This window comes from Magnolia sinica, chromosome 2, assembly GCF_029962835.1.
Source record: "Magnolia sinica isolate HGM2019 chromosome 2, MsV1, whole genome shotgun sequence".
NCBI classification, from domain to species: Eukaryota; Viridiplantae; Streptophyta; class Magnoliopsida; order Magnoliales; family Magnoliaceae; genus Magnolia; species Magnolia sinica.
The window spans coordinates 12210817-12226869 of NC_080574.1; the positions used below are offsets into that span (position 1 = coordinate 12210817).

The 16053-nt window shown below is 44.5% G+C and overlaps 1 protein-coding gene across 8 annotated transcripts in view; it reads left to right on the forward strand.

Moving 5' to 3' along the window:
- The first annotated feature begins 2870 nt into the window (after positions 1–2870).
- Positions 2871–16053, forward strand: part of LOC131235090 (rho GTPase-activating protein REN1-like) — a 78982-nt gene continuing 65799 nt past the window's right edge. For 4 of the 8 annotated variants that reach the window (XM_058232206.1, XM_058232217.1, XM_058232235.1 and 1 more), the window contains exons 1-3: positions 2872–3119; positions 3289–3345; positions 3452–3556. In XM_058232206.1, coding sequence (XP_058088189.1) covers positions 3310–3345; positions 3452–3556 — 141 coding nt within the window. In that variant the 5' untranslated portion in view covers positions 2872–3119; positions 3289–3309. Of the gene's footprint in view, positions 3198–3288; positions 3346–3451; positions 3557–16053 lie in introns of all 8 variants that reach the window. The other 4 variants (XM_058232226.1, XM_058232241.1, XM_058232211.1 and 1 more) reach the window with 3 other exon arrangements.

Sequence of the window (16053 nt, forward strand, 5' to 3'; positions counted from 1 at the left end):
CAGCCATTCATGATACAACTCACTAGATGGACGGCCCAAATTGATACAGCTCCCTGCCACGTGTACTGTGGAGAGGACTTGACCACATTCCGGTTCTTCCGACTATACCGCATCAATTCCCTGATCTGGAGCCGTACATATGAACAGCGTACTCGGGCTTTCAGTTTGTTCAAGGTGGCCATAGATCAGTGAACGGAGATCGGGGCATCCCTTGAATTGATAGCACCGCCAAATATCTGATCATAGGAAGATCCCACCAGCACCGGCTCCATCAATGGTCTGGATCAGTGAACTCTGGGCCCACTTACGCTAGCTGAAAACCTGAGTGTGATGTGCATGTTCTCAGCTCCTATCAATGGTGTAGATCATTTTCTTTTCCCCCATGGCATGAGGGGCCCTCTACCCTGAATTTGTAAATTCGCAGCCCAGTTCAGTGATCCACACCGTTCATGTGATGGCCCCACCGTGGATGGATCTTGAATATGGACCATTGATTGTTGAACGCTAGATTCACTTGTATCGAGAACGGACTTGAGACCAAGTACACTGTACACAGTATCAAATAAACGGAAACATGAAATGAAATGAATTGAGTCGTTCCAAAGTCCCGGAGCCTTTTATAGCCGGAAGTGGATTAGATGTTACCCGTCTAACATATTAGTGGGTGTTACCCTGACAGTGTGGGGCCCACTTTGATTGATTTTTTGTATATCCATGCCATTCATTCTATTTTACAGATTATTTAAGGACTTGATGAAAAAAATTAAGCATATAAAAATCTCAGGTGGACCACACTACTGGAAAGAGTGGTGATTAACCATTAAAACTTTTTGTGGGCCACAAAAGTTTTAGTTCAGGATAATATTTTTATTTTCCCTTCATACAGGTCTGAGTTACCTTATGAACATTTTGAATGAGAAATAAACGTTATGGTGGGCCTTAGGAAGGCTTCAATGGTGAGCGTCATTCTCCTCACTGCTTTCTGCGGGGTAGTCCACTTGAGATTTGGATCTGCTTAATTTTTTGAATCACCTCGTAAATTTAGATGAAAAAAAATGGATGGACGGTGTGGATATGCAAAAAATTAATCAAGCTGGGCCCGACTGTCAGGTAACATCCACTGACGTGTTACCCGGGTAACACCTAATCCGCTTCCTTTATAGCCTCAAAAAGGGTGAGGAAGGGGCATCCGTTGGCCAACATCTGGAAAGTGGGATAATAAATCCTGACCACCCATCTAGCGAGTCCTTTGCATGGATAACCGGCAGTTGAATATCACACAAAACTGATGCTCCTATCCACGTCGACCACGGCGTTGAAATTGACGGTCAAGATCAAAACAGATTAACGGAAGAAAATGGTGGGCGTGAATTTTGTCCGGTGCGATTTCCGCCGAGAAACACTATGGACAGGACTCGCTTGGACGGTCCGGGTTCCACTTTGCGGCTGCTAGGTGTTAATTATTGTGCGGTATCCTGACCATTGATCTGTGAGGCCTACCGCTGATGGACCATGGCTAAAGTTATTCCGTCATTTGAACTCGTGGCCTGTAGATATATGATTAGAATAGAATACCAGATACAACAACGGTCCACATTCAACTAGTCAAATATTCGCAGGAATTCTCAAGGTATGGTCAACATTCTGAAGTCCACGACGTAAACGGCATGCTCGAGTTTTCAGCCTGCACGAGAAAGGGCCTTGGTTAAGTGATCCTGGCCATTTGGTTGTTGGGCCCCAAGGTGGATGGATCAAGCCCAAAAATCTTCCGATAAAAAGATACCAGCTGCTTGGTTCCCTCCTCATTTGAATTAGGACCGTTACTTCATTTCCATTATTCTAAATTGTCATTAGCAATCACAACCGAGCGGTTACGAGATTTTATCAGGTTGGTCCATCCACGTTAGTAGGGCCCAATAGACAACGGTCCAGATAAGTGCACCCCATAGTCGGGTTTTTTAGTAAATGCGGCAATGATTCAGTGGCGTAGATCAATGTTCTTTTGGGCCCTTCCGTTGTCTGGCCATGCCCCCAAAATCCTCCCCGGTCCGATGATCCAACCTACCCATCTTGGGCAATTTTCGGTTGCACTGCATTCTGATCGGTATTTCTTTTCCTAACCATCCATTTGCAGACTACAGGCACAAATTGGACCAATCACTATGCTGGAAAGCAGGATTTTCCTATTTGCAGCAAGCAGAGTATCCGGATTCCAAATTGAAAGGTCATGATTGCCCTATCAAGGAGTGTCCATTTAGTTTTCGTTCCATTCACGTGGGACCCTACAAAGAAGAGTCATGGTCTGCACCACCGAATCATGAGCTCCACGTGTACAAACTGAAACCCCGGGGGGCGAGGATTTGGTACTACCCCGCGTGTTCCCAACTCGGGACAGGCGAAGGCTTGGAAGGGACAATGAGATGCCACCATGATGGACGAATTATATCTACACCGTCCATCCATTTTTAAATATCATTTAAATTATTAATCTAAAAATAAGGCATATATAAATCTCAATTGGACCACACAACAGGAAGCAGTGGTGCTAAAGACGCACACCATTGAAACGTTCTTAGGGTCCACCATATTGTTTAATTGCCATCCAACGTGTTGATAAAATCTTATACACATGGGTGCAGTGAAAAAGCAAATATAATCTTGATCGAAAACTTTTGTGGTCGCTAATAATTTTCGACGGTAGGAATTTAATCCCCTCTGTGTGGCTAACTGACCTTTGAATCTTTCTTATTTTTGGGTTCACGTCTGTAATCATTTGGAAAAATGGATGGACAGTGTGGATGGAATCCATACATCACTCCGGCCCCTCGGACCCCAGCCTGTCCCGAGGTCGGACAGGCGGGGGTACGACCTAATCCGTGCCCAACCCCGCGATACAGTTCGCATCCTCGGTCGGGTGGAGGATCCTATGATTCCTCTGTCGCCCTCCATTCTACGATTTCTCAGGCATACGTATACGTATATGGTCGCTGTCTATACACGTGTGGCCGTGTTGCGCGGGACGCATTAAAAGTCCGTTGCTCGACTCCCGCGTTTCCGTTAGGCAACCTGGGCGTTGTTCGTCTCTCCCAACCTGCATTTCCCAAAACACATTCCTTTTGAGATTTATTTCATATCAATTTCCATTTTCATTTTGCTTTCCTTTTGAAATCTCTAACCCTTATGTTCTACATTTGAAGGTCGGTTTTCCTTCATTATCAGTAATTTTCAGGTTTTCTAGGGTTTCTTAAATCTTGATTTTGTAATTTTTATCGAAAATGCACATTTAACAGGACATGATTTGGAACCGAGATGGTTACCCGAAATGCAGACTCTTCTTTTCACCAGGTAGAAAATGTAGAATCTTTTGGCACCTCCATTAGTAGATTTTGTTTCTGCGGGCGGTGGGAGAGCGAATGGTGTTTACAAAAAACCGTTGGGTCATTGTGTTTAGGGAGACTGCAGTTTTTCGTCGGCTCACCCTGTGTCAGCTGAGCAGCTGCGTTCTCATGCTGGGAATACGATCATTGGTCTTTCGGCATCTGGTGCAGACAATTCGGTATTCAGACTTTTTTATATGTTTATTTATGTCCATAATAGTGGAATTCCCATTCCTGTGTAATATGCATTTGTTTTTTATTTTTATTTTTAAATTTTATTTATTTCTATGTGATAGTTGTGATTTTGGTGCAAAAACTGTGAATTAGCTGTTGCTTTGATGCTGTTTTCATTACATTCTGTTGCATCAATGCAAGGCAGAAACCTTAGATGGGTTGGAACACACCAATGCATGGGTGCATGCATTAATCACAGTGATGAGGATGAGATACACAGATTGTTGAAAATCTTGGTTTAATCCATCTCAGGTGAATGAGTGAGAAAAAACCTTAGGGCCCGTTTGGATGACAACCAAAAACTATTCCAACTCATTTCTAAACGGCAATAGCGACAGATGTGTCAACGCTTGTTGGGAAGGTGATCAATCGTTCAGATTTTCACTACTACAGTGGTTCACCTTGAAATAGATGGGCATTATTTTTGAGATAGGTGCAGTCACATGACGGCACTACATGGATGGTTGGGATCTCTGCATGTCTACTGCATTGGCACGTCTGTGGATGGTGGAAAAAACTCCATATTACCAAACTGTTTTTTGGCAAAAAGTGCCAAGAGCCATTTTCCGGACATTGTAAACAGAAGCCAACCCAAATGATTTGAGGGCATCATCCAAACAGGCCCTTAGATGAATATGTAGAAAACCAATATGCATGCAGAATCCTCATAAAAGGGAATGCTGATGTCCAAAAACCAATGCCTAATCACACAACTGATGACTAAGGGCCTATTTGGTTTTCCAATTTCCTATGAAATGCAAAGTAAATGAGCCATCATTATCATTTCCAGATGTTTGTTTGAACAGGAATTATGGCCTGTAAGTTAAGAGTCTAATACAATTGTAAAGGAAGTAGGTAAAGTAAATTGTAATTATTACATTTTCATATTATAAAACTATCATTTTTACAGTGATTTGTGGGTGAATCAAACAGTCTGGCAAAATTATCATTGCAGTCAAATGTAACTAATGTCACAACACAATTACAAGAGTAATTAATCATTACCCATTTACAGCCATTTCCCTTTGCAATTGGAAAACCAAACAGGCCTTTAAGATTGACTACCACCTGAAATAAGATATGCAATGTTTTATTGAGTAACAATGAATAATCGTATGTTCGATCATATGAGAAAGTGGGTCATTGCACCCAAAGGATTGAAATTTAATAGCATAAATAGCAGTGGGCTGAGAGAAAATGTACTGATTTGGGAATAAGATCCAGTGGAAAAAAAACTTAAAGAATACTATCACATGCAGGATAAATAGAGATAAAAAATGAGACTATGAGTTAATACTCAACAGTCCTCTAGCAATATGCTTAATAGTTCACTTCAGTCCTCCCTCCAATAACTTCTGCCATAAGAGAAACATCTAGCAATGTATTGAAAATGTCACAAAAGAGTTCAATTGTGCGTATGGCCTGTGGCCTTATTAATACATGCCTGCTCATGCAGTTTCCTTATTTGATCCAATCTTTTAAAAAACTGAAAGAGACAAAGAAACTCCCAAAACAACTAGAATGTGCAGGGCAGCTACACATGTACAACTACTCAAAATAGAAGATATTGTCATGTGTCATTAAGTGGGATCCATCTGGACCTCTTTCTGTGCACGCGTGTGGAATGTGCATGTGTTGGATGGGGTGTGATTGCATCATGGGTGCATGTTGGGATAGAAGATTGAGCAAACTTCCACAGATCATTGGGTCCTCGACATGTTGTGAAACCCATCCAATGTGGAAAAGAAATCATAAGAAAATTTGGAATAACACATTTCGAGGACCTGATTGAAACTTTGGAAAGAATACCATTTAAATTCCAGTCAGCACCAACTAGCAAAGTATAACCAAAAGGTAACCAATTAAAGTAAACAACAGCAATAATATATAACTGTTTCACAAAGTTGTAGCTGATATATCATTAAATATTATCCTTGAAACACACTAAGAGTATTTATACCATAATTATCTGAATTATATTTGGCATAATTACGGATGCTGATTTTGAGTCAGGAAAAATATTAACTGTAAGCTTCATAATAAAGGTACGGAATTGATTTTCTGGGAACTGGGCTCGGTTCAAAAGGCTATAATAAATAATGGAACTGAGGAGGCTACCTGAGGTAAGTGCGCATTGGTGTGACCTGTAACGTCCCTTTAAATGATGGCTAGGTTGAGAAATCAGGGACTGATCGCATTGGTGTGACCTGTAATTTCCCTTTAAATGATGGCTAGATTGAGAAATTAGGGACTGGTCTTGGTGGGGCTCCTTTGCTCCTCTAAAAGACTTGATTGGCTAGGAAACCCAAATCCCAAAGTCTTTAATTAGTTAAGAAGTCTCCTATGAGTCTCCTCGGGGTAAGTACATCTTCCAAAGTTAGCTCGAGAAGCTGAAGGCAGGGACTCGAGCCGCTTTGGCTAAAGCTCGGGAAGACGCAGCCAAAGAATACGAGTCTTCCCAGTTGTACATGGAGGACAGAAATGCCCTCTATCGTCAGGGCTACGCCAAGTGCGTTGAGACCATGAAGGAGGCCTTCCCAGATGATGCAGGACATGGAAATTAAACATGATATGCAGAAAAAATTCAGGCTTAAGATCATACTAAATTAGAAACAATCACACAAAATTTCACGTCCCATATAAAGTCATGCACTCAATCAAGGGGAATCTATGCGAGTCCAGGCCTACACATGTTAGGGCTGGATCAATAAAAATAATAGACCAAACAATACTCAAAGGAGAGTAAATTCATCCACACATGCACAAAAATATTTCCCCAATCCAAGGGATTCATGGATTTCAATTCGGGGAACCCTAGGGTTTAAAAAGGGCATGAAAATAGGGATTTAGGACAATCTAGGGTTAGAGTTAGGGAAATCAGGTGAGAGAGGAGTGAAAGAGAGGAAAGAGAGAACCTGGAATCGATTCCGCACGTGTGGACAGCTAACCCACTTGACGTATGTGCGTTGGTGGTGGCCCGCATGTGTGTGGGGCACACAGATCAGAAAAAGGCCAGCTTGGCCCTGGTTGGCTAGGGGTGGGCCACCTTCCCTCCAAGTTTCAGGCCAAATGGATGATCGATTTGATCACGGTGCTTCGCCAAAGTTTCAGCCTTCCTGTAGGGCCAAATTCTGAAATTTTGCTGTAGGGGGAGAATCGCTGTGAAAGGATGATGGATTTGATGATTGGTTGGTCATAGGAGATGGTGGATATTGATAGTAGGAGATGGGGGCAAATCGGGATGGGTATGGTTTCGCACTACGGTAGTTAGCCCTTCGAAGAAGGGAGGGTTTCGCATCCAATTGGATTTTCACAACTCAGAGAATTAGAGAAGCAGGAAAACGTAGAATTTTATTTATAATATTCAATGAAAAAAAAACTTACAAGGGGTGTCTATTTATAATAAAACCCTATACCCCCAAACTCGCACTATGTGCACAACCTATTACTTAGAGATGAAGTAACCACAAATAACAACTAATCAAAGCAATCTAAACCATCCATGATGTTCCCAATAACAAAAATAACCAAAACTCAAAGTACTAGATCGTTTAGTATAGTGGGCCACGATCATGAGAACCCATGGTGGGATTCACATGACGATCGGGTCCAGTCTAAGGGACCAAAACGCAGTCCTCTAGCTAGGAGGTCCTCCCTAGACGTCGTCATTGATCCAGATCGACGATGGGGTCCTCCTCCTTGCGTACGTGCGTAGGGGGGCGTGCGTGTACGCATGATGTCCCCATCACCAGAGCTGGATCTCTCTGGCTTTGATGAGACCGAATCTGGCTCCGACGCCAGGGGCGATGAGGCGACTCTTGAGCAGATCCTCGAGGCTTGAAGATCGGCTCCCTCTGCAGAGCTTTTTTCCTTGGCTTTGCAATACCTTTCCTTGGCTCTTTCCCTTTTTCTTGTTTGTTGTTAATGTAAATTGATGTAAATGTGCCCTCCGGGGCTTGACTGAAGAAAATGTGCCCTTTGTGGCTTTTGTCAATGAAAAATCTGTTCATTTTTATAACGATCTTCCCTATTGTAGAATTTGTCTAAGTTGAGTAGATCGTATTTAATTTCGAACAAGTGGATCGAGCTTAATTTGGATAGGTTGGACCCTGGTTGGATCCGATAGGTCAGACGTAGGTTGGACCATGGTCGGATCTTGGTCAGATCCGATAGGTTGGATGTAGATCGGACTTTGGTCGGACCTTGACTAGATCCGATGGGTCGGATGTAGATCGGACTTTGGTCGGACCTTGACTAGATCTGATTGGTTGGATCCGACAGACATAGCATGTCAAGTAGGAATCATGTCGTAACAACTTTATTGGTACTAGCTTGAAGTTGTTCGTCGTACAATAAGCTTCACGCTGATCTGCTAAGGGTAATAAATTTTGAGATGTTCAGCATTCCAAGGATGCGGCAAGAGCTGGCCATCTAGATCTTCCAGTCAGTATGAGCCAGGTCGACTCGTACTTGTTACTACATAGGGTCCCTCCGAGTTCAGGCCCAAAGTCCCCGATCCTGGTTCCTTCGTGTTTTGGAAGGTCTTTCGAAGGACTAAGTCGCCGGCTCGAAATCTTCTAACCTTCACCCTGACATTGTAGAAATGCGTCACTTGTTGCTGGCAAACAGTGGTTCGGATCCGAGCTTGCTCTCTCCATTCTTTGAGAAGGTCGAGACTCAGTGCTATTAGCTCGGTATTAACTTGTTCGTCAAATGACTTTGTCTAAGTTGTATGTAGTCCGATCTCCATTAGGGTGACCGCTTCTGCTCCGTATGCTAGGGAAAGGGCGTTTCCCCAGCGGCCGTTTGGGTGGTAGTTCGGTACGCCCAAAGGACCTTAGGGAGTTCCTCAGCCCATGCCCTTTTGGCATTCTCGAGCTTAGTTCAGAGGTGATGCTTGATGATTTTGTTGACTGCTTCGACCTGTCCATTTACTGCGGATGTCGCTGTGAGGAATAGACATTGTGGATTCCGAGGTTTTCACACATCCCCTAGAATTGCTTGTTATCGAATTGCTTCCCGTTGTCGGAGATGATGGTTCGAGTAATTTCGAATCTTCAAATGATGTTTTTCCAGACGAAGTCTGTGATTCTTTGCTCGATTATCTTCACTAATGGTTCAGCTCCAACCCATTTTGTGAAGTAGTCGACCGCTACCATAGCGAATTTGGTTTGACCTTTACTAGTCAGGAGAGAACCAATGATGTCGATTGCCCACTGAGTAAACAACCATGGTCCAGTCATTGGGATGAGCTCTTCAGGTGGCTGCCGAGGTATGTTGGCGAAGCGTTGGCACTTGTCACATTTCTAAGCGAATTGTCGAGTGTTGGTTTGGATGGTCGGCCAGTAATAGCCTTGTCGGATCACTTTGTAGGCCAATGCTCGACCTCCAGAGTGGTTTTTGCAGATCCCTTCATGGGCCTCCCTTAGGACGTACTCTGCTTCCTCCGGTCGGAGGCATCTGAGGTAGGGAAGATGGAATCCTTTTTTGTAGAGGATGTCGTTGAGTATGGTGTAGCGGGTTGCTCTAGTTCGCAACCTGCTTGCCTCTAATCGGTCTTCAGGTAACTTGTCCTCTTTGAGATGGTCGATGATCGGATCCATCCAAGTTGGTTCCAAGCTTATTGGAAGAACTGCTGCGAGGTCGGCCTCGTCGATATTAGCTCGCGTAAGGAACTCGATTGGGACGGATCTCAGAATGTCATCTTCATCTGCAATGGCTAGTTTTGCTAGCATGTCGGCTTTGGAATTCTCAGCCGGAGAGATGAGGGCCACACTGCATTTTTGAAACTTTCCAATCAATTCTTTGGCCTTCTGTAGATATGCTTTCATGCGTTCCTTCTTGGCATGATATGCTTCAACTATTTGATTGACGACCAATTGTGAATCATTGAAGACTTCGAGTTGCTGAGCCCCAATGTTGGCTGCTAGCCTAAGTCCAACGAGTAGGGCTTCGTATTCTGCTTTGTTGTTGGAGACTTGAAATCCAAATCGTTAAGCATATTGCATGTATATATGGTCTGGGGTCTCCAGGACTATCCCGGCCCCACTTGCCTTAGAGTTGGATGGCCATCAACGTAGAGCGTTCACCGGGGTGTGTCGGGAAGAACGTCGGTGTCGAACGACTCGGTAGTTGGTTGGTCAGTGCTACACTCAAGGCGAGCTCCAACCTTGGTAGGTCAGTGGCTTACTCAGGTGTAGGAGTTAGCTCAACGATAAAGTCGGCCATTGCCTGACCTTTAATGGCCGCTCAGGGCTGGTACTTGATGTCGAACCCACTTAGCTCGATTACCCACTTAGTCAGTCGTCGCGGAGCTTCCGGTTTTTGGAGCACTTGACGTAGTGGTTGATCGGTTAAGACGATGATGGTGTGAACTTGGAAGTACGGCCGCAAGCGTCGAGAGGAGACGACCAATGCCAAGGCTAATTTCTCCAGGGTTGGATATCTCGTCTCGGCTAAAACTAAGGCTTTGCTGACGTAGTATACTGGAAATTGCTTTCCCTCGTGTTCCCTAATTAAGGTTGAGCTCACCACCGCATCGGATACAACCAAGTATAATAGTAGGGACTCTTCCTACTCGGGTTTGGAGAGCAGGGGGGCAACCCTAGATATTGCTTGAGTTGCTAAAAGGCCACCTCACATTCCTTTGTCCAATCTACCACTTGTTTCCCCTTCAACTGTTTGAAGAAGGGGAGGCACTTGTTTGTATCTCAAGACATGAAGCGATTTAGGGCAGCGATCCTCCCTGTGAGTCGTTGAACATCTTTGGTCGTTTTTGGCGATTGCATATCAAGGAGAGCCTTGATCTTCTTGGGATTCGCTTCAATTCCTTATTGGCTGACCAAAAAGCCGAGGAACTTTCCTGAGCTAACCCCGAAAGCACGTTTGCTCGGGTTTAGCTTCATTCGGTACTTGCGAAGGATGAGGAACATTTCCTCGTGGTCAGTGATATGGTCTGTAGCTTTGATGCTCTTGATGAGCATATTGTCGATATACACTTCTATTGTCCGCCCTATCTGTTGGGCGAACATTTTGTTGACCAATTGCTCATAAGTGGCACCTGCATTTTTCAATCCAAAAGGCATGATTCGGTAGCAATAAAGACCTTTGTTAGTGACAAAGGTGGTTTTTGTTTTATCATGTGGATGCATTATAATTTCATTATAACCGGAGTAAGCATCCATAAAACTCAGTAGCTCATGCCTAGCTGTGCTGTCGACCAGTTGGTCGATTCGAGGGAGAGAAAAGCTATCTTTGGGACAGGCCTTGTTCAGGTTTGTATAGTCCACATAGACCCGCCATTTCTCATTTGTTTTTTTTTTTTTTTTACCAACACAACGTTGGCTATCAAATCTGGATAGTAAACTTCCTCGATGAACTTGGCCTTGAGGAGTTTGTCGACCTCTTCTCCGATCACCGCATACTTCTCAGGATCGAGAGCACAACGCTTTTGTCGAATCGGTCGATGAGCAGGGTCGACATTCAGCCGATGCAAGATGACTTTGGAGTCGATGCCAGGCATGTCTTCATGAGACCATGTGAAGATGTTTGCGTACTGTCGAAGGAGTGCTATCAGGTTGTCCCGTAATGGTGCCGTTAGGGATGATCCAATTTGAACGGTTCTGGAAGGGGCAGATTTGTCCAGTGGAATAGGAATGAGGTCTTCCACAGGGCGACCTCTTTCTTTGGATTCTTCATGCGAATCCAGTGAAGTAATAGTCATTGTTCAGTGCAAGGTTCTCAGTGTCATTGCATAGCATTGTCGGGCGTTATGTTGGTCGCCATTCACTGACCCCTAATCCCTTGCTCAGTCGGGAACTTCATGGCCAGATGGTAGGTCGAGACCACAGCTCATAGAGCATTCAGAGATGGTCGGCCCAAGATTGCGTTGTAGACGGATGGGCAATCTACTACCAAGAAGTCGACCAATGTGGTGACTTGGTTTTGTTTGTCCCCAACCGTAAGTGGGAGCTAATTTGCCCCTTCAGACATGACCTTTCCACCTGAGAAGTTGAGCAATGGGGTCAGATCGACCAACTCCCATCTTGTTGAACGCTTGAGTGAGGAGGACATCGGTCGACGATCCGGTGTCAATGAGGATACGAAACACCTTCTAATTGGCTATGGTTAGGATGACTACCAGCGCATCATCGTGTGGGTGATGGATTCCTCGGGCGTCTTCTTCAGTGAAGGTCAGGCTGTGGGTCTCCACTTTTTGTTCCTTCAGGGGTCTCCCTACTAGTTGGACTTCACCTTTGGGACGACCAATGCTTCTGGCATGGACCTTTCGAGCATTGTTTGAGTCCCCTTCGTCTTCGTGGCCCCCGAAGATGGTGTGGATCTCTGTAGTAGGTTCATTGTTAACGGGCTGGTCATCTTTCGCTGCAACACGATCTCCTCTCTGGTTAACGTACTCCCCGAGATGGCTGCTACGGATGAGTGCTTCGATCTCTTGTTTAAGATCAAAGCAATCACTAGTGTTGTGTCTGTGATCCCTATGAAAGTGGCAATACTTGTTCTTACTTCTATTTTTGGGATCAGACTTCATTTTATTTGGCCAGTTAAGGAGACGCTTATCTTGGATCTCCATCAGAACCTGTTCAGGAGTTTTATTGAGGGGAGTGTAAGTTTTAAACTTACTATTGGGCTATTTGTTCGGGTGGCGATTGTCCCGCGATTGGTCGTCCTTCCTTTTCTTATTCGAATTGGCAGAGCTTGGTTTTGCCCGGGCCTGCTGCTCTTTGGTCGGAGGAACTTTGTTCTGGACGGCCTCTCGTAGGATCCGGGATTCCTCAGCGTTAGCGTACTTCTGCGACCTGTTCAGTAGCTCGGCCATCGTTGTAGGAGGATTCTTATCCAGCGAGAAGATGAATTGCTTATGTCGCAATCCGGTAATGATGGCATTGAGGGTAAGCTCTTCCAAGTGCTTATCGACTTGCAATGCTTCCAGATTGAAGCGCTTGATGTAGTCTTTCAGGAGCTCGCCTTCTTTCTTGACAATCTAAAGTAGGTGGGCAGGTGCTTTGAGCCTCTTCTTTCCTCCAATTAAGTTCGTGACGAAAGCGTGGTTGGTTGAGACAATGAACTGATGGAGCTCGACTTCAACTGCTTGAATAATAGATGGGTAGCTCCAGCCAGAGTTAGAGAAAAGGCTTGGCACATGACCGCATCAGAGGCGTCATGGAGTTTCATGTAGACTCTGAAGGACTCCATGTGCTCCAACGGGTCGGTATTCCCTGAGAAGGGAGTGATCTGGGGCAATCGAAACCTGGCCGGTAGTCGCGCCTGCATGATGTCGGTAGTAAACGGGTGGTCGGATTCCTCCGCCGTGGCCTGCGTTAGCATGTTAGTTCGGTAGGCTTGTTGCATGTCCTCAATCTGATCTTGCAAGTTCTTTAGCTCGGCTTCCTAGGGCTCGCCAATTTCGACTGGGGCCTTACCGCGCTTCTTTCGATCTAGCTCATGGCGTAGGTTAGAAGCGGGCAAAGTTGTAGTTTTCGAAACGTGAGACAGGACTGGTCTGGCCGAGCTATTTTGCTGGCTCTTTTGAGAGGGTGGTCGGCTTCTCAGAGAGGTTGCTCGCATGCAGGAACGTTAAAGAGGATTGTTGCCCGCTTGCTCTTCCCTATCAGCTCTCTGCACATGCTGGGGCTGCAGTTGCTCCAGCATCTGCCTCATGTAGCCCATGTTTTCTCCGAGTATTCCAACCCCTTTTTCGAGGGAGTTGAACCGACCTCCCTTTACACGGGACCGCTGACCCTGTTTCTCGGAACCGGAATTTGCTTGGAGTTGCGAGGATGAACCCTGATGATTTTCTGGTTGGTCGGGTTGTTCCGGGGGCGGCGGTGTGTGCTCAAGTGTGACTGGAGCTGCAACTGGGGAGGCTTGAGTTCTCTTCTTCCCTCTTGCCATTGTAATTATCTGAAACTTATCTGGTAAAGCAGGAACAACTTAACACGTCGTTCCCACAAATGGTGCCAAACTGTTGGTGCAGTTTTCCGGAAGACCTTTGCTGGTTGACCCTTCAAGACCTGCACAGATGGAAACAGGAGACAATGGAGACCTTGGCTTGTACAGGGGACCCTCCGATGCCTAAGTCAGGACTTTGGGGTCTTTTGTAGGGTAGGATCTCTTTAGGAAAAGAGTCACCAGTCGAGTATAGGGGTTTTTGAATGTGTACCTTACATTGGTTGGGGGTACCTCTATTTGTAAGGGAGGGAAGACAACGGACGCTGTAAGGAGTCTTCCTTGATATGCTGGAGATGAATCCGTTCAGAGATTCGTCTGGGATCTTTACGAGATTATCATCTTCCGAGGTTCTCGGGATTTGATCTGATCCTCCGAAGATCTTGGGAGAGATCTTCGGGCTATTGGAAAGATTCTCGGACTATTGGTCCGGGGATAGATCATATAGATCATGTCGAGCTTTCCATTGAATCGGCAATTGCTCTGTTAGAGACAGTTCCGAGCTATTGCTGAGCTCTGGTCGAGCTATGATCGAGTTATGATTGACCTATAGCCGAGCTATGACTTATAGTTGCATCCTTTTTGAGTGTCCTTACAGTCGTATCGACCTCCTGGAAGGTTGGCCTCTTTTTGAACGTAGACGCCCCTTAGGGCCCGGAACTCAAAGTGTCTGTGCTGGTAAGTAGAGGTGGTCCATTCCATAAGTCCACCTAGTGACTTAACTATTTTTTCACCCAACAATAGTTATTGTGAAAAAAAAAAACACATTGACAAAAGCTGCAGTCCTGTGGAATGGTTAGTATTTGCATGCTGGAGAGTGGACCCTTGTGACATGGAATCTGCGGTGACTAAGTTTGTACTTGCATTTTTTCTTGGACTATTGTTTTTTTTTCCCTGATCCCCAGTTCGCCGCTGTTCCAGCCAATTCTTTTTAAACTCTGGTTTTCTCAGTCATGCATCTGCTTGCTACCTTTACTTATGGCTTCTTGAATCTGGTAGCACATGTCTTCTAGTGACCACCATGACTTCCCCAGAGTCAAAGATAAGTTTTTGCTATATTTATGCTTATGTTCATGGCAGATTGCCACATGATGCTGTACGATGAGCCTGGAATTGAAATAGAATAAGGATAGATTGCATGCACAAGATTTTAGAATCCACGATCTCTTCCAAACTCCTAAATTATTTGAAAAAAAAAAGAATAAAAAGGTTTGTTTATGGATCTTTTTTTTATTTTTTTATTATTTTATTTTATTTTTATACTTTTCCAAGTTCAGTGTCTCTTGGGCTATCCCGAACTCTGTCGGCTACCATCTGATAGGTTGACATGGGGTGGAGGTTGGAAAGAAGATGAAAGGCATTTGGTGGTTCTATTTATTAGCGGATCTTTGGGTGATTTGGGATGAAAGGAATGGAATGTGTTTTAGGAACTTGATTCATGCCTTGGGTTGGGTCAAGATGCGCACAAGGGGCCTGGTGATTGAGTGGGCTTCTTTCTCTAATGGGGAGATTGATTGTAATTTTGTTTTTATTTATTTATTTATTTATAATTTTATAAATTTGGGTGGCTGGCTTCGGCCTCTTGTTGTATGGTTCTCGTGCTTTTCGGCACTCTATTTATTATCTCTAAAAAAAAAATCTATTAAATGAACTTCAAACAGTCTTTTTGGACATCACATCTCTAGAACAAGTTATCTGAAATCGGTTTTGGTTAAGTTGGAAAAAATTAGATGGGGTGTTTTGCAGAATGGAGCGGAAGAAAAGCATAGGTTTCATTTTAGGAAGTGGGAAGATGTGTGTAAGCCAAGGGATCATGGGGGTACCGGTTTGAGAAATTTGGAGGTAGTGAATTTAGCATTGTTAGGAAAGTTGGTTTGGAGGTTTGGGTTGGAAGAGGGTAGCTTATGGTGGGAGGTGGTGGGTAGGAAGTATGGGATTGAGGGGGGGTTGGGGTTCATACTTTGTTGTTGTATAGGTCACGTTTTCTATGGAAATCGGTGGCTTCTATAAAAAGTAAGGTGTGGGAAGGGGTAGGATTTTCCTTAAGTGATGGATTGAGGATTTAGGAGGATATAAATGGGTGAGGTCTTCCCCAAGTTAGGGAGGATGTTGATGGATGTGGATGTTTTGGTTGCAAGCTGTTTTAATATGCAAGGAGGGGAGGTTATTTGGGTTCCGCCATGCAGAAGGAATTTAGATGATGATGAGTTCAAGGAGTTGGTGAAGCTGCTTTCCAAGGTGCGTCGTATGTTATCTAAATCGGATTCATTGTTGTGGTTAAAAGAGAAGTCGGGGAAATTCTCAATTAAATCACTTTTCAAGTTACTTTGTGGTGAAGGGGATAGTGAAGGGGTCAATCAATTTGCTTACGTTAGGAGATATTGTGCGCCTTGAAAGGCGGCCGCTTTAGCATGGCTTGTGGGATGTAACGAGGTGTTAACGGTCGATAACCTCTGTAAGAGGAAGATGATTCTAC